The following is a 25,531-nucleotide window of genomic DNA, read 5'->3' on the forward strand; positions in this document are numbered from 1 at the left end:
TTTAGTAGAGATGGGGTTTCACTATGTTGGCCAGGCTGGTCTTGAACTCCTGACCTCGTGATCTGCCCTCCTTGGCCTCCCAAAGTGCTGGGATTACAGGTGTGAGCCACTGCACCCAGCCAGACTACTGTATATTTATAGTAAAATTGTAAGTACTGAGAGTAACGGAAGAGTAGAGTGTTAGATACGTGAGTTTAGATCTGAGTTTTTTCTTTGTTGTTTTTTCTGTTTGCTTGCTTTTGTTTTTGAGATAGAGTCTTGCTCTGCCACCCAGGCTGGAGTGCAGTCGTGTGATCTCGGCTCACTGCAACCTCTGCCTCCTGGGTTCAAGTGATTCTCCTGCCTCAGCCTCCCAAGTAGCTGGAACTACAGGTGTGTGCCACTACGCCGAGCTAATTTTTTTTTTTTTTTTGTATTTTTTGTATTTTTAGTAGAGATGGAGTTTCACCATGTTGGCCAGGCTGGTCTCAAACTCCTGACCTCAGGTGATCCTCCCTCCTGGGCCTCCCAAAGTGTTGGGATTATAGGTGTGAGCCACCGCACCAGGCCTAGATCTGTGTATTAATTTGTTCTGCCACTCACTAGCTGAGTAGCCTTGGGCAAGTTTCTTAACTCTCAAAGCCTCAGTTCCTCATCCGCAAAATGGGCATCATAACTACTTCAGACACTCAACAAATAACTTACTCTGTTCAAGTTACTGTGTTAGGTGTAAGTAATACCTTGGAGTCAAGTATTTTGTATCTTTATTCCTTGTTCAATATTAAGCTTTGTGTGATTGTTCTGTTACCATTGTTGTGTAATAAATCACCCCAAAATTTAGTAGGCATGAAGAAATCATTTTATTATGCTCACGATTGTGTGAGTAAGGAATTCAAGGCACACTGGGAAAGGCTTGTCCCTGTTCTATGATGTCTGGGACCTCGGCTAAACTGGTTACCTCTCCATGTGATCTTTCTGCATAGGCTACTATGGGTTTCCTCACAGTAGCTTTATGGGAGGCTGGATTCCAAGAGAGTGCCATAAGAGAACAAGGTGGAAATGCATGGCATTTTTGTCATCTAGCCTTACAAGGTATATAGCATCACTTCCACTGTACCCTGTAGGGGCAGATTCAAGGGAATGGGATATCAGGACCCCACCCTCACCCCCAATGGGAAGTATGTTGAGGTCACATTGTAAGAAGGGCATATCTGCCACAGTGAACTAGGACTATTTCTGTCTTGTTCATGCTCAGGAATATTTGTTGAAAGAGGAAATGAATGATAAACATGATAATTGTGATTCGTGTTCTTTTTTCAGCTTACAGTCTGGTAAGATACCAAGACAAGTAAGCAGACAGTTACATGGCAGCATGATATGTACTTGGAGCAGGGAAATACTAGGTAGCTGCAGAAGCACATAGAAGGGCAGCTTAGGGCAGTGGGGCTGGGTTGGGAGGATTCAATCAAAAAACAAAAGGCACTTAATATTGTGTCAAACACTTAGAAAGTATTTAATAAATATTAACCAGTATAATCCCTAAAAGGAATTCATACTATTTCAAACTTTTGTTTCATGTATCTCTTGGGTATGGATTCTTGGGAAATAGATTACACCCCACTTCCCCTACCTCCCAAAAAAAGTGCTACCTGGGGCAATGGTTGCTGAAAGTCTTAATGAGATGGATTTCTTCCCAGATGTTTAGCTCTAGCTCTTTCTGGAAGATGGCCTGGTGGTTTGCAGAGAGGAAAGACTGAATGATCTCTACTGTTTTCATTAAGAAGCAGCAGCACAGTGATGTGGACTTAGCACTAAATAGAAATTAGGAGACCCAGGCCAGGCATGGTGGTTCACGCCTGTTATCCCAACACTTTGGGAGGCTGAGGCAGTTGGATCACCTGAGGACAGGAGTTCGAGACCAGCCTGACCAACATGGCGAAACCCCATCTCTACTAAAAAAATATAAAAATTAGCCAGGCGTGGTGACACACACCTGTAATCCTAGCTACTCGGGAGGCTGAGGCAGGAGAATTGCTTGATCCTGGGAGGTGGAGGTTGCAGTGAGCTGAGATAGCGCCACTGCACTCCAGCCTGGGACAACAGAGTGAGACTCTGTCTCAAAAAAGAAAAGAAATTAGGAGGCCTGGATATTAATCTTGGTCAGGCCATTTAGTTCTGGTCCTCCTTGACAACCAGTTAATCAATGAGAGAGTTGGACTAGAAGTGCTTCCTAAGATCTCTTCCAGCTCTAACATTCTATAGAGTTCCAAAGTAATTACATTGTTCTCCGTGAACTAAAAATTTGGAATACATCACCTATGGGGAGAAGTAGTGACCCATATTTACTGTACATTTATTGTCCTTTAGGTGCTGTTGTGTGCATTTTTCATGTATTGACTAAGCCTCATAATAACCCTATGAGATGGATAATGTTTTTATCATTATCCCCATTTCACAGATGAAAAAAACCTCAAATGAGGCACAGGAGTCCAGTGGACTAGCTGGAATACAAATCCCAGAGCCAGTGCCCTTAACCAGCATACCATTCCAGTCTCTCAGTGCAGATGCTCCTCTAAAGTTTAAAGGAGAAACTAGAAAGCTATCAGTGGTAGTGGTTCTTGTGCTCTTCTGCCTGAAACAAAAATGGATGACTTTGTCAAGTCTCTAGAGTAAAAATTTGGCGCTAACACATAGGAAGTGTGTTTACCTCCCACACAGTGTTCTACTCACATTCACAACAGCCTATGGGATACATGCTTTTGTTAGCCATATTTTCCATTTATGAAAATGGTAAGTGGCTGAACAAAAATTCTGATGCAGGTCTGTTTGACTGAGACAATCATTATTTAGCCACTATGTTCTATGTCTCAGGTATAGTGTTCCCTGTCTGAGAGGCTTGGCTACCAGCTCTGATGCTTGACCTTTTGTTATTTAGGTTTCATCAGCTGGGAGTGGGTGGATAATACTTTTCAGATGTCCTTAGCTTACATTCATTAAAACAATTTTTGGATGAAGGGATTGGAAATTCTGATTGAATGCTGTGTTTAGAAATGGTTGCTTTTCTTTCTTTTTTAAAAAATTACTGTTGGAGGATAAGAGCTGCTGATGTGGGAGACTTTGCAGATAACTGGCATAAATGAAGTGGCTATACAGGTGACACTTTAGGAAATTGGACTGCCTTCAGATGTTCCATGTTGGCACAGGTGGGAGTGTTAGTGGTGCTGGGGAGTAGACAATTTTAGTAAGAAGGTAAACACTGTACTTTTTAAACATCTTTTTGAGGGAGAAACAAAAACGATCCAAGTTTTCTAGATCTGAAGTTGGTGTTACCATTCTGCTTTGGCGAAGCTGCGTTCATTTGTTCATTTAATCTTTGCTAGAGAGGCAGTAAAGTGTGGTGAATGGTTGTTAACTACAGACCCTGGAACCCAACCACCTAGATTCTAGTCCCAGCTCTGCCACTTACTGGCAATGTAACCTTGGGCAAGCTGTTTCAGTTCAGCTTCCTTATTTGTAAAGGGATAATTAGAGTTTCTACCTCATAAAGTTATTGTGAGGATTAAATAAGTTAATACATATAAAAGCATTTAAGTGCCTGGCACATAATAAATTTCATATGTGTTAGTCATTATTAATATTGTTACAGTATAATTATTACATAAAATAAGCACTTAGGTTGGGTGCAGTGGTTCATGCCTATAATCCTAGCACTTTGGGAGGCCGAGGTGGGTGGATTGTTTGAGGCCAGGAGTTCAAAACCAACATGGGCAACATAGCAAGATCCTATCTCTACCAAAAAAAAAATGTAATTGCTTAATAAGTGATGGTGGTGATTATTACTGTTATTAAAAATTCCAATGTAAATTGTAATATGAATTCTCAAGGAAATTTTGTACATGCATTGGACTATTTTGTTGTTGTTGAGACAATCTTGCTCTGTTGCCTAGGCTGGAGTTCAGTGATGCAATCTCGGCCCAGTGCAACTTCTGCCTCCCGGTTTCCAGCGATTCTCCTGCCTTAGCCTCCCAAGTAGTTGGGATTACAGGTACCCGTCACCACACCTGGCTAATTTTTGTAGAGTAGAGATGGGGTTTCACTGTGTTGGCCAGGCTGGTCTCAAACTCCTGACCTTGTGATCGGCCCGCCTTGGCCTCCCAAAGTCCTGGGATGATAGGCGTGAGCCACCGTGCCCAGCTGCAGTGGACTATTTTCACATTAAACCTCTAGACTTACTCTTAGGGATATTGCAGTAGAACAGCTTGGGAGGTACTGGGATATTAGAAAAGAATGCTAATTAGGAGTCAGGAGACTTAAATTTTGGTTGTGGTCTACCTTGGAGTATTGGATAATTTTTTTTTAGGCCTCAGTAAAATAAGAGGGTTGGACTAAATCTCTAGTGTTGTGACTCTTTAAATTTAAATTTATTAAAGTTAAATAAAAGTAAAAATTGAGCCCAACTGGATTGTCCACATTTCAATTGTTCTGTAGCCACATGTTGCTAGTGACTACCATACTGAACAGCTCACTGCAGTAAGTTCTACTTTACAGTCCTGTTTTAGGTCTCTATTAGTAATAACCTTACATGATGGTAAGGTTTGACACCTGGCTTCTGAGTGGCCTAGGTACATGGAGAATTTATTTTAATTAATTAATTAATTAATTTTTTTTTTTTTTTTTGAGACAGAGTCTCACTCTGTCACTCAGGCTGGAGTGCAGTAGCCTGATCCTGGCTCACTGCAACCCCTGCCTCCTGGGTTTAAGCAATTCTCCCACCTCAGCCTCTCAGATAGCTGGGATTATAGGTGCACACCACCACTTCCAGCTAATTTTTAAATTTTTGGTAGAGATGGGGTTGGCCAGGCTGGTCTTGAACTCCTGAGCTCAAGTGATCTGCCTGCCTCAGCCTTCCAAAGTACTGGGATTACAGACATGAGCCACTGTGCCTAGCTGAGAAATTTTATTTAACCTGATATTAATCTAGCTTCCTTGACTCTCTTTTGTTTGGCTTTGAACTTCTATAAGTCCTTCTGTTTTAGGCATGCTTTTTTTTTTTTTAATAAGAAAAGAAACAGGGTCATCCTCTGTTGCCCAAGCTAGAGTGCAGTGCTGCCATCATAACTCACTGCATCCTCGAACTCCTGGCTTCAGGCAGCCCTCTGACATCAGCGTCCTGAGTAGCTGGGACTATAGGCACATGCCACGGCATCCAGCTAATTTTTAAATTTTTTTGTAGAGGTGAGGTTTCACTATGTTGCCCAGGCTGGCCTCGAACTCCTGGCCTCAAATGATCCTCCTGCCTTGGCCTCCCAAAGTGCTGGGATTATAGGTGTGAGCCACCATAACTGGCTAGGTATGCTTTTATAAGCATTGTAGAGGTATTTTTTTCTTAAACCAAGTCTGACAATTTTTGTCTTTTCACTTTAATTGGCAAGTTTAGTCCACTTATGTTTGTTTTATTGACAGAGCTGCTGTTGTTTGTTATCCAGTTTCTACTGTTTTTTTCTGTGCTTTTTTTTTTTCTTTTTGCCCTTTCTTTGGCTTGTTCTTATTTTATCTCCTTTATTAGTTTGGAAGTTGGCATTCTAGTTCTTTTCTTTTAGTAGTAATTCTTGAAATTTTACTTGCATACTTAACATAATCTAACACTATTATACCCCCAGTGGTAAGAGGGACTTTAGAACATTTAACTTCAATTACCCCCTCTTTACTTATAAGGAGTTGTCTCTTATATAGTTCTAATTTTAACTTTTTTTCTGAAACTTAGTTAGTTATTTTTTAGAGATAGAGTCTCATCCTGTTTCCCAGACTGGCCTCAAACTCCTGGGCTCAAGCGATCCTCCTGCCTCAACCTCCAGAGTAGCTGGGACTACAGGTGCATATTGTGCCTGGCTTAGTTCTCTCTCTCTTTCTTTTTTTAACTCTACAAATTGGGCATTATAAATTGCTATACAGACAATATTTACTTGCTCACTATTATTAGTATCTAGGCCTTTTTCTGGGATCATTTCCTACCTGAAAAAGTCCTTTAGCTATCCTTTTGATTTTCTCTGGTTCTCTTAGGGGACTATTTCATACTTCTTCCCATCTTTTCAAATCTCCAATACTTCTTCCATAGTCCTTGCTCTCAGTTAGTAATTATGGTCTCTCTATAACAAGACAGAAGGAATCAGAAGAGGCCTTTCAAAAATTCTCACTACTGCATTTACCCACTAGTGTTCATATATGCTCCCTTTCCTATTGTTACCTGATAAACCATCATTATTCCTAGTAAAGGCTAATCCCTCTGCTTGAGTGCTAAATCCCGTCTCATCTCACTGACTCACCAACATTTTACCAGTGACTCTTCCTTCTCATGTTGTATTACCCTTTTTTCCTATCTTTACTGTATCATTTCTATCAGCTTTCAGTTGTCCCTGGTACAGCAAAAATCTTTTTTTTTTTTTTTTTTTTTGAGACAGAGTCTTACTCTGTCACCCAGGCTGGAGTGCAGTGGCATGATTTTGGCTTACTGCAACCTTCACCTCCAAGTTCAAGTGATTCTTATGCCTCAGCTTTCTGAGTAGCTGGAATTACAGGTACATGCCACCATACCTGGCTAATTTTTTTTTTTTTCTTTAGTAGAGACGGGGTTTCACCATGTTGGCCAGGATGGTCTCGATCTCTTGACCTCGTGATCCACCCGCCTTGGCCTCCCAAAGTGCTGGGATTACAGGTGTGAGCCACCTGTAATTAGCCACCCGGCCTAATTTTTTTATTTTTAGTAGAGATGGGGTTTCACCATGTTAGGTTAGACCAGGCTGGTCTCGGACTCCTGACCTCAAGTGATCTGCCTGCCTTGGCCTCCGAAAGTGCTGGGATTACAGGTGTGAGCCACCGCACCCAGTCAAGATTTTTTTGAAAGAGTTGTATGTATTGGATCTAATTTTTCTCCTTGGACTGTCTTGGTCATGCTCTAATCATTCTTTCATCCTCACTGTAAATGGCAGCTCCATCCTTCTACTTGTCCAGGCCAAAAACCTTAGAGTGATCCTTGACTTCTCTTTTTGCTCTCATACCCCATATCCATAGTAAAATCCTGCTAACTTTGCCTTTGAAACATATCCAGAACCCACTGGTATCTTATTCCTTCTACCACCCCAGCTGGTCTAGTCCACTATCATCTCTTGCCTGGATTATTGCAGTAGCCTCTTTATTAGTCTCCTTGCTTTTGCCTTGCTCTGCTGTATTAGTTTGCTAAGGCTACAGGAACCAAGTACCACAAACTGTATTTTTTTTTTTTTTTTTTTTGGAGACAGAATCTTGCTCTGTCAGCTAGGCTGGAGTGCAGTGGGGCAATCACAGCTCACTACAGCCTTGACCTCCCAGGCTCAATCGATCCTCCTGCCTCCACCTCCCAAGTAGCTAGGACTACAGGCATGCACCATCATATCTGGCTAATTTTTCTATTTTTTATAGAGATGGGGTCTCACTATGTTGCCCAGGCTAGTCTCAAACTCCTGGGCTCAAGTGATCCTCTCACCTCGGCCTCCCAGAGTGCTGGGATTATAGGCATGAGCCACCATCCCCAGCCCAAACTGTCTTAAACAACAGAAATTTATTGTCTCACAGTTCTGGAGGCTAGGAGTCCAAAATCAAGGTATCAGCAAGATTGTTTTTTCTAAGGGCTGTGAGAGAAGGATAGAAAAATCTCTCAGCTTATCTTTTTTTTTTTGAGACAGAGTCTCGCTCTGTCGCCCAGGCTGGAGTGCAGTGGCACGATCTCAGCTCACTGCAAGCTCCGCCTCCCGGGTTCACGCCATTCTCCTGCCTCAGCCTCCTGAGTAGCTGGGACTATAGGCGCCTGCCACCTCGCCCGGCTAGTTTTTCATATTTTTTAGTAGAGACGGGGTTTCACCGTTTTAGCCAGGATGGTTTCGATCTCCTGACCTCGTGATCCGCCCGTCTCGGCCTCCCAAAGTGCTGGGATTACAGGATTGAGCCACGGCGCCCGGCCAGCTTATCTTAAAATGTCTATTTTGCTCTTATTTTTGAAAGATAGTTTTGCTGGGTACAAAATTCTAGGTTTAGAGTTATTTTCTTTTAGTATTTTAAAGGTGATATTCTGCTGTCTTCTGATTTCTGTTGTTCCTGTCAGTCTAATCATTGATCTTTTGTAGGAAATATGTCATTTCTCGGCCAGGTCTGGTGGCTCACTCCTGTAACCCCAGCACTCTGTAGGAGGTCGTGGTAGGCAGATCACCTGAAGTCAGGAGTTTGAGACCAGCCTGGCCAACATGATGAAACCCTGTCTCTACTAAAATACAAAAATTAGCCAGGCATGGTGGCAGGCGCCTGTAATCCCAGCTACTCGGGAGGCTGAGGCAGGAAAATCGCTTGAATCCAGGAGATGGAGGTTGTGGTGAGCCGAGATCACGTCACTGCCCTCCTGCCTGGGCGACAGAGACAGAGCCATGTCTCAAAAAAAAAAAAAGATCACTTCTCTTTGAGTGCTTTTAAGATCTTCCCAGTGTTTTTGTTGCTCTGCAGTTTCACCATTTAAATGTTTGTTTTTATAATCTATCCCAGTTAATACATATTATAAAGAAATACGTAGATTCATGGTTGTATTTTGTTTGTTTATTTTTGAGACAGGATCTCTCTGCCACCCAGGAGTGCAGTGACACAATCATTGCTCACTGCGGCCTCAACCTCCTGGGCTCAAACAATCCTTCTGCCTCAGCCTCCCAAGTAGTTGGGACTACAGGCACATGCCAGTGTGCTGGACTTTTAATTTTTTGTAGAGACAAGATCTCTCTGTGTTGCCTAGGCTGGTTTCCAACTCCTGGACTCAAGTGATCATTCTGCCTTGGCTTCCCAAAATGCTAGCATTATAGGTATGAGCCACTGTGCCTGGCCATATTAATGTTTTATCTTGTTCTTGAAAATGCTCAGCCATTATCTCTTCAAATATGCCTTAAAAAAAAAAAAAAAGAAAAAAAAAAAAAGTTTCCCCTATTGTCCAGGCTGGAATGCAGTGGCACAATCTCAGCTCACTGCAACCTCCACCTCCCGGGCTCAAGTGATTCTTGTACCTCAGCCTCCCAAGTAGCTGGGACTACAGGTGTGTGCCACCATGCCTGGCTAATTTTTGTGTTTTTAGTACAGCAGAATTTTCACCATGTTGGCCAGGCTGGTCTCGAACTCCTGGCCTCAAGTAATCTGTCTGCCTCAGCCTCCCAAAGTGCTGGGATTACAAGTGTGAGCCACCATACCCTGCCTTCAAATATGTCTTTTTCCTTCACCCTTTCATTCTGAGACTCCAAATTTATGTGTATTAGACTTTCACAATCTATTCTATATCTCTTGGCCTCTCCATAACTTTCATTTCCTGTCTCTTTGTGTTGCATCTTGAATACCTTTTTCTGATCTATGCCTCTGCCTGCCTCTAATTTGCTGTTTTAACTGTCCACTGCATTTTAAAAAATTGATACTTTATTTTTGGAGCAGCTTTATGTCTATAGAAAAATTGAGCAGAAAATACAGGGGTTCTCCTATATTCCCTTCCTTCTCTCCCTCCTTCTCGCAACTTCTAGTAACATCTTGGGCTAATGTGGTACATTCGTTACAATTGATGAACCTATATTGATATATTATTATTAACTAAAGTTCCTAGTTTACATTTGGGTTCATTCTTGGTCTTGTACATTCTTTTTTTTTTTTTTTTTTGAGACGGAGTCTCGCTCTGTCACCCAGGCTGGAGTGTAGTGGCCGGATCTCAGCTCATTGCAAGCTCCGCTTTCCGGGTTTATGCCATTCTCTATTTGATATTCAGTAACCTTATGAGATATAATTATTATGCCTCTTTTAAAGATGAGACAGCTGAAGCATAGAGTGATTAAGTAAAACTGGGTTATTAATAAGGCCAAATTTAAATGAGATAACACATGTGGTATGTCAGGCACATATAAGGTGGTCAGTAAATAGCAGCTAGCATTATGATCACTAATAATTTTTGGATATAAAATTATTTTATGTGATATGATCTAAATAAGATTCATTTGCTCAAAAAATATTTTATGGAGCATTTAGTGTGGCCGTGTGTACTACTAATGCTAAGGAAACAGAGAGGAATAAGACAGACATGGTCCAGAGATAGACACATAAACATGTACAAGTCATCCTGGGGAGTGCTGTGATGGGGTAAGAATAGGGTGCTTTGGGAGTCAGGGAAGATATACCAGAAGAAATGCCCTCTAGGCTTATACCTGAAGAGTGAATTGGAGGTAAGGGACGGAAGGAATTGCACAGGTAGTAGTGACTGTGAAAGCCTAGAGGGGAGAGAGTGCATGCTGCTCTCATTTAAAGAAGTGAAAGGGCCGGGCACGGTGGCTCCCACTTGTAATCCCAGCACTTTGGAAAGCTGAGGAGGCTGGCGGATACCTGAGCTCAGGAGTTTGAGACCAGCCTGGCCAACATGGCAAAACCCTGTCTCTACTAAAAATACAAAAATTACAGTCTGGGCGCAGTGGCTTACTCCTATAAGCCCAGTAGTTTGGGAGGCTGAGGCAGGCAGATCACCTGAGGTTGGGAGTTCAAGACCAGTCTGACCAACATGGAGAAACCCCATCTTTACAAAAAATACAAAATACACCAGGCTTGGTGGCACATGCCTGTAATCCCAGCTACTTGGGAGACTGAGGCAGGAGAACCACTTAACCCGGGGGAGGTGGAGGTTGTGGTGAGCCGAGATCATGCCATTGCACTCCAGCCTGGGCAACAAGAGTAAAACTCCATTTCCAAAACAAACAAACAAACAAAATTAGCCAGGTGTAGTGGCAGGCGCCTCTAATTGCAGCTACTCAGGAGGCTGAGGCACAAGAATCGCTTGAACCTGGAAGTTAGAGGTTGCAGTGAGCCAAGATCACACCACTGCATTCTACCATTGGTGACAGAGAGACTCTATCTAAAAAATCAAAAACAAAAAGGAACGTACAGGGTGTATGTATAAGATTTTAGGAAAAGTGTGGAAAGTGAGGCTGGAGAGGTGGGCAGGTGCCATATTCTGAAAAGCTTTGTAAACCCTACTACAAGAGTTGGACCTTTATCTTTAGGGCATTGGAAAGCCTTTGAATGTTTTTTTGTTTTTGTTTTTTTCCAGGAGTAACATGATTTAGAAAGACCATTTTGTGCTATCCTACAAAACACGCTCAAGAGTTTAAAATAGAAAGATTACTCTGGCTGAATTGTGGGCATAATAATAACAATAGCTTTAAATACTTCATTTAATCCTTATGCTAACACTTGGAGGTAGGTCTTATTGTCTTGTTTTTATAGATGAGGGAAAATAAGAAAGAAATTGAGACTTGGAGAGCTTACTTCACTCACAAAAATTCACACACTTAATAGGAAGTGGAGTCATGGACCTAGGTCTTTCTGAATCTAAAGCTGTATTGCTGAATCACCTTGAATTAGTTATGATTTGTTATGACCTGCTTTATGTTTACTCTGTGGGAAATTCTCATTCATTCTTATGGTATTATTAGCATATTCCATGATGGTTTACAAAGCATTTAATGTCATTTTTTAATTTAGCCTCCTTTGAAACTGTGAATTAGGTGGTGGTGTCTCCATTTTGCAGGTATGAAAACTGAGGCTTGAGGTATGGTCCCGTACACCTAGAAGGTGGTGGAGCTGGGACTTGAACACCAAGCTCTTGACAGAAGAAAACCTTCTTAGTGGGTATCTTGTGAACATGCACACTTCCTTCTTGGGACTGTGCCCTTTGTTCATTGTGTGAATGCTTATAAAGTTCTTTCCTTCCAGGTTTTGGAGATCATATTCATTGGAGGACACTGGAAGATGGGAAGAAAGAAGCAGCTGCCAGGTACAAGACATGGGTTTAGGTCATTTATGGTGGTAAAACACTTTTCAGCTATCAACTTAACGTTAATTTTGGTGAAGGGCTATACCAAGGCAGAGCAAGAACTGAATAATTGCCTAATTACAACAGCAATAATATTGGCTAACATTTATAGTTGAGCCTTGAACAACATGGTTTTTTTTTTTTTTCTTTTTTGAGACAGAGTCTTGCTCTGTCACCCAGGCTGGAGTAGAGTGGTGTGATCTTGGTTGATTGCAACCTCCACCTCCCAGGTTCAAGCGATTCTTGTCAAGCCTCAGCCTCCCACACAGCTGAGATTACAGGCATGTGCTACCAGTTTTTGTAGTTTTTAGTAGAGATGGGGTTTCACCATGTTGGCCAGGCTGGTCTTGAGCTCCCAACCTCATGCGATCTGCCTGCCTCAGCCTCCCAGAGTGCTGGGATTACAGATGTGAGCCACCACGCCTGGCCAAACAACATGGATTTGAACTGCACAGGTCCACTTGTATGTGGATTTTTTTCAATAATAAATGTATTGGAAGATGTTATGGAGATTTCAAGCGGTTTGAAAAAACTTGTAGATGAACGGCATAGCCTAGAAATACCAAAAAACTTCAGAAAATGGTATGTTACAAGTGTATAAAATGTATGTAGATACTAGTCTATATTATCATTTACTACCATAAAACATACAGAAATCCAGAAATCTACAAGTTAAAATTTATCAAAACTTCTACACACTGGCCGAGTGTGGTGACTCATACCTGTAATCTCAGCACTTTGGTAGGTTGAGGCAGGCAGATCACTTGAGCCCAGGAATTTGAGACCAATCTGGGCAACATGGTGAAACCCCTTCTCTACAAAAACTACCAGTTATTTGGGGGAGTTGAGGTGGGAGGACCAATTGAGCCTGGGAGTTTGAGGGTGCAGTGAGCTGAGACCATGGCACTGCACTGCAGCCTGGAAACAGAGTGAGACCCTGTCTAAAAAGCTTCTGTCCAGCCATGGTGGCTCACGCCTGTAATCTCAACACTTTGGGAGGCTGAGGTGGGCGGATTACCTGAGGTCAGGAGTTCAAGACCACCCTGGCCAACATGGTGAAACCCCGTCTCTACTAAAAATACAAAAATTACCTGGGCATGGTGTGCGTGCCTGCAGTCCCAGCTACTAGGGGAGGTTGAGGCAGGAGAATCACTTGAACCCGGGAGGCGGAGGTTGCAGTGAGCTGAGACTGCATCACTGCACTCCGGCCTGGGAGACAGAGCAAGACTCTGTCTCAAAAATAAAAATAAAAATAAATAAATAAATAAAAATAAAAATAAAAAAACTTCTGCACACAAACACTTATAGACCACACATGATGCCATTTGCAGAAGGGAGAAATGTACACAAATGTAAAGATGCCATATTAAATCATAACTGCATAAAAATTAACTGTAGTATATAACATATGACTAATAATTTTGTGATGACCTCCTGTTGCTATGGAGATGAGCTCAAGTATTGTGAGTATCCACTTAAAATGCCGTGCAACATTAATCATCTTCAGTGAGCAGTACGTCTCTCCAGTGTATTGCGTATTGCAATATAAAGTAGTCTCTCAGCTGGGCACGGTGGCTCACACCTGTAATCCCAACACTTTAGGAGGCCGAGGTGGGTGGATCACTTGAGGTCAGGAGTTCGAGAGCAGCCTAGCCAACATGGTAAAACCCTGTCTGTACTAAAAATACAAAAAACTTAGCTGGGCGTGGTGGATGCATGCCTGAAATCCCAGCTACTCGGGAGGCTGAGGCAGGATAATTGCTTGAACCCGGGAGACGGAGGTTGCAGTGACCCAAGATCATGCCACTGCACTCCAGCCTGGGGTCTCAACAACAACAACAAAAAGTAATCTCTTACAACTCTTGCATATTTTTCCTGGTATTTAGTACAATATCATAAACCTAGAATAACACCATGAAACCCATACAAGGTGCCATTGGTGATGCTGGAAGTGTTCCCAAGAAGCAGAGAATGCTCATGACATTACAAGAAAAAATTGAATTGCTTGATATGTACTGTAGACTGAGGTCTACAGAGGTAGTTGCTTGCCGTTTCAAGATAAATGAATCCTTTTTTTTTTTTTTTTTTGAGATGATGTCTTGCTCTGGCCCGGCCAAATGAATCATTTTTGAGAGTCTGAGGCAGGAGGATTGCTTGAGCCCAGTAGATTGAGACCAGCCTGGGCAACAAAGTAAGACCCTGTCTCTACAAAAAAAAAAAAAATATATATTTTTTAAGATAAATCCAGCATAAGAACCAATTGTTTAAAAAAAAAAAAAAAAAAGGAAATGAAGTTGTCACTGTAGCCATGCCAACAGGCGCAAAAACCTTGCACTTTTTGCCAAATGCCTTTTTATGTGCATAATATGCAGCTTTTATGTGGGTACTATAAGAAAGGCATACCTATTGACTCTAATATGATTTGAGAAAAAGCAAAGTCATTATATGGCAACTTAAAGCAAAAAGAAGGTGAAGGATCTAAAGCTGGAGTATTTAATGCCAACAAATGATGGTTTGCTGATTTTAGAAAGAGGTTTGGCTTAAAAAATGTCAAGATAGGCTGGGTGCAGTGATGCCTGTAATCCCAGCACTTTGGCAGTCCAAGGCAGGTGGATCATTTGAGGTTAAGAGTTTATGACCAGCCTGGCCCACATGGTGAAACCCCATCTTTACAAAAAATACAAAAATTAGCCAGGCGATGGTGGCCCACACCTATAATCCCAGCTACTCAGGAGGCTGAGGCAGGAGCATCGCTTGAGCCTGGGAGGCGGAGGTTGTGTGAGCTGAGATCCTGCCACTGCACTCCAGCCTGGGTGACAGAGTGAGACCCAGTCTCAGAAAAAACAACAACAACAACAACGAGATACAGGAGAAGCAACTTATGCTAACTAAGAGGCAGCAGCAGATGAATTCTCAGACACCATTAAGAAAATCATTGAAGAGAAAGGCTATCTGCCTGAACAGGTGTTTAATTCAGATTAAGGTACCCTATTTTTGGGGAAAAAAAAAAGCCACAAAGGACATTAATAGTAAGGAAAACCAACCCGGGCAACATGGGAAACTGTCTCTACAAAAAATAGAAAAATTAGCTGGGTGTGGTGGCGCATGCCTGTTGTCCCTGCTACTCAGGAGTCTGAGGTGGGAGGATTGCTTGAGCCTGGAAGATTGAGGCTGCAGTGAGCTATGACTGCACCACTGAACTGTAGCCTGGGTAACAGAATAAGACCCTATTTCAGTTTTCAAAAAGGGGGGGAAAAAAAAAGAAGAGAAGCAAGTACCAAGATTGAAGGCAAGAAGAGATAGGCTGACTCTACTGTTTTGTGCAAAAAAACCCAGCACTTTGGGAGGTAGTGGTGGGACGACTACCAGAGCCCAGGAGTTTGAGTCAGGTTTGTCATCACAACTGCCCTTGTCTATAAAGCTGTTAACCCCCAGCCTCGAAGAGCAAAGATAAACACCAGCTACCAGCGTTTAGGTTGTGCAATAGGAAGTCTTAGACAACAAGAACCCTTTTTCTGGATTGGTTCCATCAATGCTTTGTCCCTGAAGTCAGGAAGTACCTAGTCAATAAGAGACTGCCTTTTAAAATGCTTTTGATATTGAACAATACTCTGGCCACCCAGAGCCCCATGAGTTCAACACCAAAGGCATAAAAATGGTCTATTTGCGGCTGGTCATGGTGGCTCATGCCTGTAATCCCAGCACTTTGGGAGGCTGAGGTGGGGAGATTACCTGAGGTCGGGAGTTCCAGACCAGCCTGACCAACTTGAAGAAACCCCGTCTCTACTAAAAATACAAAATTCAGCAGGCCTGGTGGCGCATGCCTGTAAAGCCAGCTACTCAGGAGGCTGAGGCAGGAGAATCACTTGAACCTGGGAGGTGGAGGTTGCAGTGAACTGAGATCACGCCATTGCATTCCAGCCCGGGCAATAAGAGTGAAAGTCTGTTTCAGGAAGAGAAGAGAAGAGAAGAGAAGACAAGACAAGACAAGACAAGACAAGACAAGACAAGACAAGGGAGGGGAGGGGAGGGGAGAAAGGAAGGAAAGAAAGAAGGAAAGAGGAAGGAGAGAAGGAGAAAAGAGAAAAGAAAGAAAGAGGTCTATTTGCCTCCAAACAGTATTTAAATCAGCTACTACATCAGGGGGTGATAAGGACCTTTAAGGCTCATTACACACAGTCCTATATGGAAAACAGACTGTCAAAGCTATGGAAGAGAACTGCAATAGAGAGAACATCATGAAAGTTTAGGAGGATTATACCATTGAAGATGCCATTGTTATAGAAATAGCTGTGAAGACCATCAAGCCTGAAACAATAAATTCCTGCTGGATAAAACTGTGTCCAGATGTACATAAGACTTCACAGGGTTTATGACAGATAATTAAAATCATGAAAGAGATTGTGGACATGGCAAAAAAAAAAAAAAAAAAAAAGGTGAGGGGTAAAGGGTTTTAAGATATGATCTTGGATAAATTCAAGAGCTAACAGACACCAAATCAGAGGAATGAACAGAAGATAACTTGATGGAGATGAGTGCCAGATGATGAGGAAAAACACGTAGAAGAAGCACTGCCAGAAAACAGATCTGGCAGAAGGTTTTAATTATTTAGGAGTGCTTTTGACTTATTTTACAACATGGAACCTTCTAAGATATGTGCCCTGAAACTAAATCAAAGAAAAAGGATTGGTATTGTATAGAAACATTTTTAGAGAAATGAAAAAGCAAAAAAGTCAGACAGAAATTATATTTCCATAAAGTTACACTAAGTGTGCCTGCCTGTTCTGCCTCCCCTTTCACCCTCTTCTGCCTCTGCCATCCTGAGACAGCAAGACCAACCCCTCCTCTTCCTCCTCCTCTTCCTCCTCAGCCTACTCAGTGTGAAGACAAGGATGAAGACCTTTATGAGTATCCACTTCCACTTAATGAATACTAAATATATTTTTGTTTCTTTATGATTCTCTTTTTCTTTTCTTCTTTTTTTCCCCCCTGCTTCCTGGGAAGATTTTCTTAATAACATTTTCTTTAATTTACTTTATTTTAAGAATACAATATATAATATTACACTCAAAATATATTATTAGTAAGGCTTCCAGTCAACAGTAGGCTATTAGTAGTTAAGTTTTAGGGAGTCAAAAGTTATATGCAGATTTTTGACTGTGTCACGGGTCAGTGCCCCTCATCCTGGGGTTGTTCAAGTGTCAGCTGTACTAAGTGCTATTGTGTATTAGGCATTAAATTATGCAAATCAACTCATTTAACTCTCTCAACAACTTTTTGAGGTTGGTGTTACTGTTATCTTAATTTTAGAGATGAAAAAAGTAAGGCACAGTTTTTTCTATGTTTACTAAAATAACTTGTCCAAGAGCACACAGCTAGCAAGTGGCAGACCCAAGCACTCTATCTTCAGAGCCTGCTCTTTAAACCTGTACACCATACTGCCTGCTAGAGTCAAGTTGAATAGTCTATAAAGTCTCAAGTAGGTTTAGTTAAGTATTTTTAGTAGAGACAGGGTTTCACCATGTTGGCCAGGCTGGTCTCGAGCTCCTGACCTCAGGTGATCCGCCCTCCTCTGCCTCCCAAAGTGCTGGGATTACAGGCGTGAGCCACCATGCCGGGCCTGTGTTTACATTTATTTAACCCTCACAACAACCTACTAGATTGGAAAACCTGTGAAATAACTGTTGTTATTTTATAGAAGGGGAAATTGAAATACAGAAAAGTTATATAATTTGCCAGCAATTACAACACTAGTAAGTGGAGGAGCCAAGACTTGAATGTTTTTTCTATACTGTACAAGAGAGATACAAAGACCCCAGTATATGTGCATCTACAATATACACACATGCACAGGCACACTCACATTTCTGCATCTACCATCCTATAGTGCTTGCTGTTTATACAAGAGATCCAACGGTTTCATGGCTCTGGGTCTCAAACCTTGTGCAATAACAGAGTTGCCAGATTGAGCAAGTAAAAATAAAGAATGGCCAGGCATGGTGGTTTATGCCTTTAGCCCCAGCACTTTGGGATGCCAAGGCGGGTGGATCACCTGGGGTCAGGAGTTTGAGACCAGCCTGGCCAACATAGTGAAACCCCATCTCTACTAAAAATACAAAAATTAGCTGGGTGTGGTGGCGCCCACCCGTAGTCCCAGCTACTTGGGAGGCTGAGACAGGAGAATCGCTTGAACCCAGGTGGTGGAGGTTGCAGTGAGCTGAGATCGCACCACTGCAGTCCAGGCTGGGTGACAGAGCGAGACTCTATCTCAAAAAATAATAATAATAAAGGATGCAGGCCAGGCACTTTGGCTCACACACCTGTAATCCCAGTACTTTGGGAGGCAGAGGTGGCACAATTACTTGAGCCCAGGAGTTTGAGACCAGCCTGAGCAACATACTGACACCTCATCTCTAAAGAAGAAAAAATAAATAATAATAAAAAATTAAAGATGCCCAGTTAAATTTGAAGTTTAGATAAGCACCAAATAATTTTAAATATATCTATGCAATATTTGGGACACACTTAAGCTTAAAAATGTTTTTGGTGTTTATCTGAAACTCAAATGTAACTGGGCATCCTGTATTTTATCTGGCAACCCTACTAAGGAGAAAAATTCCTATTTTGTCTTTCAAGTTCTAAGTCAAATGACTATTCCTAAAGTCTTCAGTGATTTCTCTGGGTAGTTTGTTTTTCCCTTCTGTTCTTTTATAATCTCACCTGCATCTATCCATTATAATATATATTACTCTGATTGTAGGCGCCTGATCCTTCCCATTCCGACCTTTTATCTTTTGTGGGGAAAGCGTTTTATGTTCATCTCTGAATTCCCAACCTTGGGGATGTTGAATGATTGAAATGGTAATTGAATAAACATTTACTGAGAGCCAGTTGGTTTAAGAGGAGGAATGAAGGAGAACCAGCATTTATTAATTGCCTTCTATATGCTAAATATAGTGCTGATTGCTTACAATATTTAATGCCCCTTAGGCCTTATTAATAAAATGGACGGGCAGTCTTTGGCCGCAGGAAGATCACGTTCTCCTGAGGCCTATAACATTTGGCATAAATAACTGATGCCATTCTAGTCTCTGTATCTCCTTTCTGAGAAAGCTCGACCTGGGCCTAGTTGGCGTAGAACTCCTGTTTCCATAGAAACAAGAGGGTCTGTAAAAGTCGAGGGAGACAGGAAGAGCAGTTTGCACTTCCGGCTTACGTCAGAGACGCGTACAACGCGGAAGTTGGCGCAGCGCGGTTGCTTATGGTTGCTCCATGAGAGGATGCCGCTCGTGGTGTTTTGCGGGCTGCCGTACAGCGGCAAGAGCCGACGAGCTGAAGAGTTGCGCATGGCGCTGGCTGCCGAGGGCCGCGCGGTGTACGTGGTGGATGACGCAGCTGTCCTGGGCGCAGAAGACCCAACCGTGTACGGCGATTCTGCCCGGGAGAAGGCATTGCGTGGAGCTCTGCGAGCCTCCGTGGAACGGCGTCTGAGTCGCCACGACGTGGTCATCCTGGACTCGCTTAATTACATCAAAGGTTTCCGTTACGAGCTCTACTGCCTGGCACGGGCGGCGCGCACTCCGCTCTGCCTGGTCTACTGCGTACGGCCCGGCGGCCCGAGCGCGGGACCTCAAGTGGCGGGCGCGAACGAGAACCCGGGCCGGAAAGTCAGTGTGAGTTGGCGGCCACACGCAGAGGACGGGAGACCCCAGGCGGCGGGCAGCAGCGTCCTCAGGGAACTGCAGACTGCGGGCTCTGTAGTAAATGGAAGTGCCCAGGCCGACGTACCCAAGGAACTGGAGCGAGAAGAATCCGGGACTGCAGAGTCTCCAGCTCTCGTGACTCCGGAATCGGAGAAATCTGCAAAGCATGTGTCCGGTGCCTTTTACTCTCCAGAACTCCTGGAGGCCCTAACGCTGCGCTTTGAGGCTCCCGATTCTCGGAATCGCTGGGACCGGCCTTTATTCACTTTGGTGGGCCTAGAGGAGCCGTTGCCCGTGGCGAGGATCCGCTCTGCCCTGTTTGAGAACCGGGCCCCACCACCCCATCAGTCTACGCAGTCCCAGCCGCTCGCCTCCGGCAGCTTTCTGCACCAGTTGGACCAGGTCACGAGTCAAGTACTGGCCGGATTGATGGAAGCGCAGAAGAGCGCTGTACCCGGGGACTTGCTCACGCTTCCTGGTACCACAGAGCACTTGAGGTTTACCCGGCCCTTGACCATGGCAGAACTGAGTCGCCTTCGTCGCCAGTTTATTTCCTACACTAAAATGCATCCCAACAATGAGAACTTGCCCCAACTGGCCAACATGTTTCTTCAGTATCTGAGCCAGAGCCTGCACTAACCAGAGGAGGTAGGGAGAAGCCATGGCTTCTAATCTCCACTCCACATTATTTCTCTGGGAAGAATAGGCGGAAGGTCTCCAGAGCATATCGATGCAGTACTGTACTAGAGCTGTCCAGTCCTTGGGTTTACAGCATAAGTTGAGACTAAAGAGAATGGAGAACTATCGTGGCACATTCTGGCAAATCTCTCCAGAGGACGGAGCTCAGGTGGACAGGGATTGTCTAGATTGGATCCTACTTGGGATATCACAGAGCGTTGACCATTGGTTTCCTTCATCTGAGGCGTGGGAGAGCAGACTGGATGGATGAGAATTGTTTTAAAACAATTGTGAACAGAAACTGAAGATGGCACAGTTCTACATCTGCACCTGCCCTTTTTTCATACCACAAAAGTATTTTTTTGAGTACTGTACTGACTTTTTGCTAGTCTCTATTCTGGGACTGAGTTCACAGATAAATACATTGGTGTCTATCCTTGGGAAACTTTGTTTTTGTGGAAGTAAGCAAGTTATCTACTAGATTATTTCCTCTAATAAAATCTTTAAAAATAGTCTACTGGAATTTCTTTCACTTAATGTTCCCTGTGTAACTTTCATGTAACATTTTAGGTATACTTGTCATTGTTCCTTTAAGTGAAGTATTTTGATAGTTCTGAGAGAGTAAATGTTTTGATTTACTCTAGAGTAATTATGTTGTGACAATTTCCATAACTGTTGTGCTTCATGCTGTATTTCAAGGCAAATATTGTAAGCTTGTCTTTCATTCTTCATTGATTTCATTGAACAAATGAAATTAAAGTAGTACCTACTTTAACAGTGCTTGTGATTTTCAAAGACCAATTAGATACAGTATTTTTGCTCTTGAGATATGTGGTGAAAAGCTGGGTGTGGTGGTTCATGCTTGTAATCCCAGCACTTTGGGAGTCCGAAATCGAGGTGAGGAATTCGAGCCCAGCCTGGCCAATGTGGCAAAACCCCGTCTCTACTCACAATACAAAAATTAGTCGGGCATGATGGTGTACCTGTAATCCCCGGCTACTATGGAGGCTGAAGCACGAGAATCGCTGGAACCTGGGAGGTGGAGGTTGCAGTGAGCTGAGATCGCACCACTGCACTCCAGCCTGGGCAACAGTGAAACAGTGAAACTCGAAAAACTCGAAAAACAAAGAGATATGTGGTGAGAAATACAAGTAAAAGATATGATTAGGCTGGGTGCAGTGGCTCATGCCTGTAACCCCAGCACTTCGGGAGGCCAAGGCGGGTGGATCAACGAGGTCAGGTGTTCAAGACCAGCCTAACCAACATGGTGAAACCCCGTCTCTACTAAAAATACAAAAAGTAGCTGGGCGAGGCAGCCTGTGCCTGTAATCCCAGCTACTCAGGAGGCTGAGGCAGGAGAATCTCTTGAACCTGGGAGGCGGAGGTTGCAGTGAGCCGAGATTGTGCTACTACACTCCAGCCTGGGTGACAGAGCGAGACTCCATCTCAAAAAAAAAAAAAAAAAAAAAAAAAAGGATGATGACAAAGGACAAAATGTTTTGGAAACCTGGTGAAAAAGACTAGCTGTTGGGAGAGGTGGTTTTGGAAAGGTTTTATAGAGGAGTTAACACTTGAACCATCACTCTAGAATAATGTCAGTAAAGGGCCAAATAGTAAATGTTTTTAGGCTTTGTGGACCATCAAATACTGTTGCTACTTACAGATGGTAAGTAAACATGAGCATGAATGTATTTTAATGAAACTACACTGAACTGTGAATTATAATTTTAACATCACAAAGGAGTCTTTTAGATTTGCTTTGCAAACATTGAAAAATGTAAAAATATACAATAAAACATTTGCATATCATGGGCCCTGTGGAAGCAGGCGGTGGGCTGGATTTGGCCTGCAGACCCTAGTTTGCCGTCCCCTGCTCTAGAAGGATAAATAGATGTTTGCCAGGGAGAAAAGAGAAAGCAAGACATTCTAAAACATGCATGCTCTGAAACTATGGAGCTATTAAAAGATGGGGTAGATGGGCTGCCTTTGTTCATGGTATATTCCTTGCTCATGAGATAATCTATACTACCTTTTGTTTCTGATAAACAAGAGGATTCATGTGTGAAATGGAGTTTGGATGAGGCAAACTCAAAAGGCTTTTTCCAACCTTCATTCAGTTGGTTATTGATTGAATTGGGTTTAACCATGGATTCTGGGTTACCATTCTAAATTGAAGGAGACTGTAACAGTCAGAAAGAACATTGGTTTTGAAGTTGGACTTCTTGTTAGCTAGTAAGTGGCAGAACCTTGGCTTTTGTTTTGGGTTTTTATATTTATTTATCTATTTATCTATTTATGTATTTTTGAGACAAGGTCTGGCTGTCTCCTAGGCTGGAGTGCAGTGCTGTAAGTAGCTAGGACTACAGGTGCGCACCCCATGATGGCTAAGTTTCGTATTTTTTTGTAGAGACAGGTTTTCACTATGTTGCCCTGGCTGGTCTTGAACTTGTGAGCTTAAGTGATCCCCCAGCCTCGGCCTCCCAAAGTGCTGAGATTACAGGTGTGAGCCACTGCGCCCAGCCTAGAACCTAGATTTTATGTGGCCAAATATTTACTGTATTGAGCATCTCAGTTTTCTCATTTCTATTGTGAGACCATTAATAGTATCTACCCTAGGGTTATTTTGAGGATTTCATTTAAATCATATACATGCATATACAGCACAATGTCATATAATACACGTTCAGCACATTTTGGCTACTATGGTTACCTATATCCTACTACCCACCTAAACTTGCCCTGCTCATTTAGTTTATAAGCTTTTACAAGTATTGCAGGCAGAGGTCCATGCAGATGTGAGGTAGGCCTCAGGTGAGGAGGCTGAATGATTCATTTGACACTTATTAAATGGGTTAATTTATGTATATTTACAGTAGTGCCTGGCACATGGCAAATGGTATATAAGTGTTTGCTATCAATAATATATGTGTCAGACCTAAGGGATATAGAGGCAGCTAAGAGTTCCTTGTCTTAGGAATCTCCAAGTCCAGTGGAGGGAGATGGGTAAATAATAGATACAGATCAATATGTTAAGTGCATGGTAGCTATTATACGGTGTATGTTATGGTGACATGGGGTTGTGTGATGGAGAAAGCCAATGGCTACCTATCTACATGGGGTCTTCCAACTGTCATTTGAGCCTTGAGAGCTTAAGAGCTTCCTCTAGCCAGTCTGGTTCAGGTGGATTGCATTGCTCATTGTGAACACTTTCCTCCTTGATTATAAAAATTATACTGTAGAAAAATCATGAAATACAGATGTAGTATAGGAAAATATCCACAGTGCCATCATCCACAGAAAACTGCTATTATGTTTTGGTACATTTAGGCTCTTTTCTCTGTACATATTTTATAATTAAAACCAGACTATAGATACTTCTGTATCCTAGTTTTTTATATAAGCTACCAATGAAAAATTATTTTCAATGATTATATAACAATAATCATTTAGAAATGCTGTTAACATTTTTTTTTTGTTTTGAGACAGAGTCTGTTCTGTCTGCCAGGCTGGAGTATAGTGGTGCGATCTTGGCTCGCTGCAACCTCTGCCTCCCAGGCTCAAACAATTCACATACTTAAGCCACCCCGGTAGCTGGGACTACAGGTGTGTGCCACCACACCCAGCTAATTTTTGTATTTTTAGTAGAGGCAGGATTTTGTTATGTTGGCCAGGCTGGTCTTGAACCCGTGGCCTCAAGTGATCCGCCCACCTCAGCCTCCCAAAGTGCTGGGATTACAGGCATGAGCCACCGTGCCCAGCCCTCCCTAACTTTAAAGCCCAAATTTGCAGAATTTACAGAAATGCTAGAATTTATCAATAATTTTGTTACAGCAATTACCTATTATTATTGAACATTTAAGTTGTCTAACGATTTTCCCAATTGAAATAATACTACAGAAATGTCTTCATATATTAATCTTCATCTCATTAAATTTCAAGAAGTAGAATTACTAGATTATAATTTCTTTGTTTTGCTTTTAAGTGGACTGCCCCTGATGGTGATTATTCATAAATCCTGGTGTGGAGCTTGCAAAGGTAAGTGTAAGTGCTCAATCTAAATACAAAACTCAGATGTGTTGTCAAATATTAACATTTAACAAATATTGGCACTGACTCTGGCCCAGCACTACTGACTGTTTAAGGAATACTAAAGAAATATATGACATAGATTTCCTGCCTTCATGAAATTTGCAATTATATTTGGAGGGGATTTTAGGGAAGGTAAGAGGATTAAGACACAGTTATGTCAGGCCAGGCATGGTTGCTCACGCCTGTAATCCCAGCACTTTGGGAGGCCGAGGTGGGAGGATCACGAGGTCAGGAGTTCGAGACCAGCCTGGCCAATATGGTGAAACGTCGTCTCTACTAAAATACAAAAATTAGCTGGGCGTGGTGGTGCGTGCCTGTACTCCCAGCTACTCGGGAGGCTGAGGCAGGAGACTCGCTTGAACCTGAGAGGTGGAGGTTGCGGTGAGCCGAGATTGTGCCACTGCACTCCAGGCTGGGCAACACAACGAGACTCCATCTTGAAAAAAAAAAATACAGTTATGTCACATATGGGATTAAGTGCTAAAATATCACATGAACAATACATATTAGAGGAAGCTGAAATGTACAGACAGAGACATGAGAAGGATGTAGGAACCAAATTAGAACCCAAGTTATCTGACTCTGTGGCATGTGTTCTTTCTGCTATACCACCTTGCCACTTCTGCAGACAGGTGTTTTCTTTTATTTGGTATGCTACACTTAAAGTCCTAGATGGAAAAGGAGTGTAAAAAATAGTTAGTGGAAAAAGCCAGGCGCATGTAATCCCAGCACTTTGGGAGGCTGGGGTGGGAAGATCACTTGAGGCCAGGAGTTGACCAGCCTGCCCAACATAGTGAAATCCCGACTCTACTAAAAATACAAAAAAATTAGCTGGGTTTGGTGGCACATGCCTATAGTCCCAGCTACTCAGGAGGCTGAGAATTCCTTGAGCCTGAGAGGTGGAGGTTGCAGTGAGCTGAGATCATGCCACTGTACTCCAGTGTGGGCAACAGAGTGAGACTCTGTTTCAAAAATATTAATAATATATATACACATACATATATGTATACACACACACACACAGAGATATACACCTGTGGCAGACTCACTCTATTGTCTTTCACTTCAATGGTTTTTGAAATGTAACTATGAAAAGCAAATAATGCTTTTCCCCCCATTTGTATGCCATTATCCTTATTTTATAAATGAGGTAACAGCTTCAGAGAAATGAAGTAAGTCA

General features: G+C 42.6%; 2 protein-coding genes across 2 annotated transcripts in view; both read left to right on the top strand.

The window, feature by feature from the left end:
• Positions 1 to 25,531, top strand: part of TXNDC12 (thioredoxin domain containing 12) — a 36,409-nt gene that overhangs the window by 2,681 nt on the left and 8,197 nt on the right. Inside the window, exons 2-3 of the mRNA XM_023188707.1 lie at positions 11,782 to 11,842; positions 24,245 to 24,297. Coding sequence (XP_023044475.1) covers positions 11,782 to 11,842; positions 24,245 to 24,297 — 114 coding nt within the window. The remainder of the gene's footprint in view (positions 1 to 11,781; positions 11,843 to 24,244; positions 24,298 to 25,531) is intronic.
• On the top strand, positions 18,426 to 20,366 carry KTI12 (KTI12 chromatin associated homolog). The gene has a single exon (XM_023188669.1). It carries the CDS (start codon positions 19,162 to 19,164, stop codon positions 20,221 to 20,223), a length of 1,062 nt encoding a protein of 353 aa, XP_023044437.1. The 5' UTR covers positions 18,426 to 19,161; the 3' UTR covers positions 20,224 to 20,366.

This window comes from Piliocolobus tephrosceles, chromosome 1 (genome assembly GCF_002776525.5).
Source record: "Piliocolobus tephrosceles isolate RC106 chromosome 1, ASM277652v3, whole genome shotgun sequence".
NCBI classification, from domain to species: domain Eukaryota; kingdom Metazoa; phylum Chordata; class Mammalia; order Primates; family Cercopithecidae; genus Piliocolobus; species Piliocolobus tephrosceles.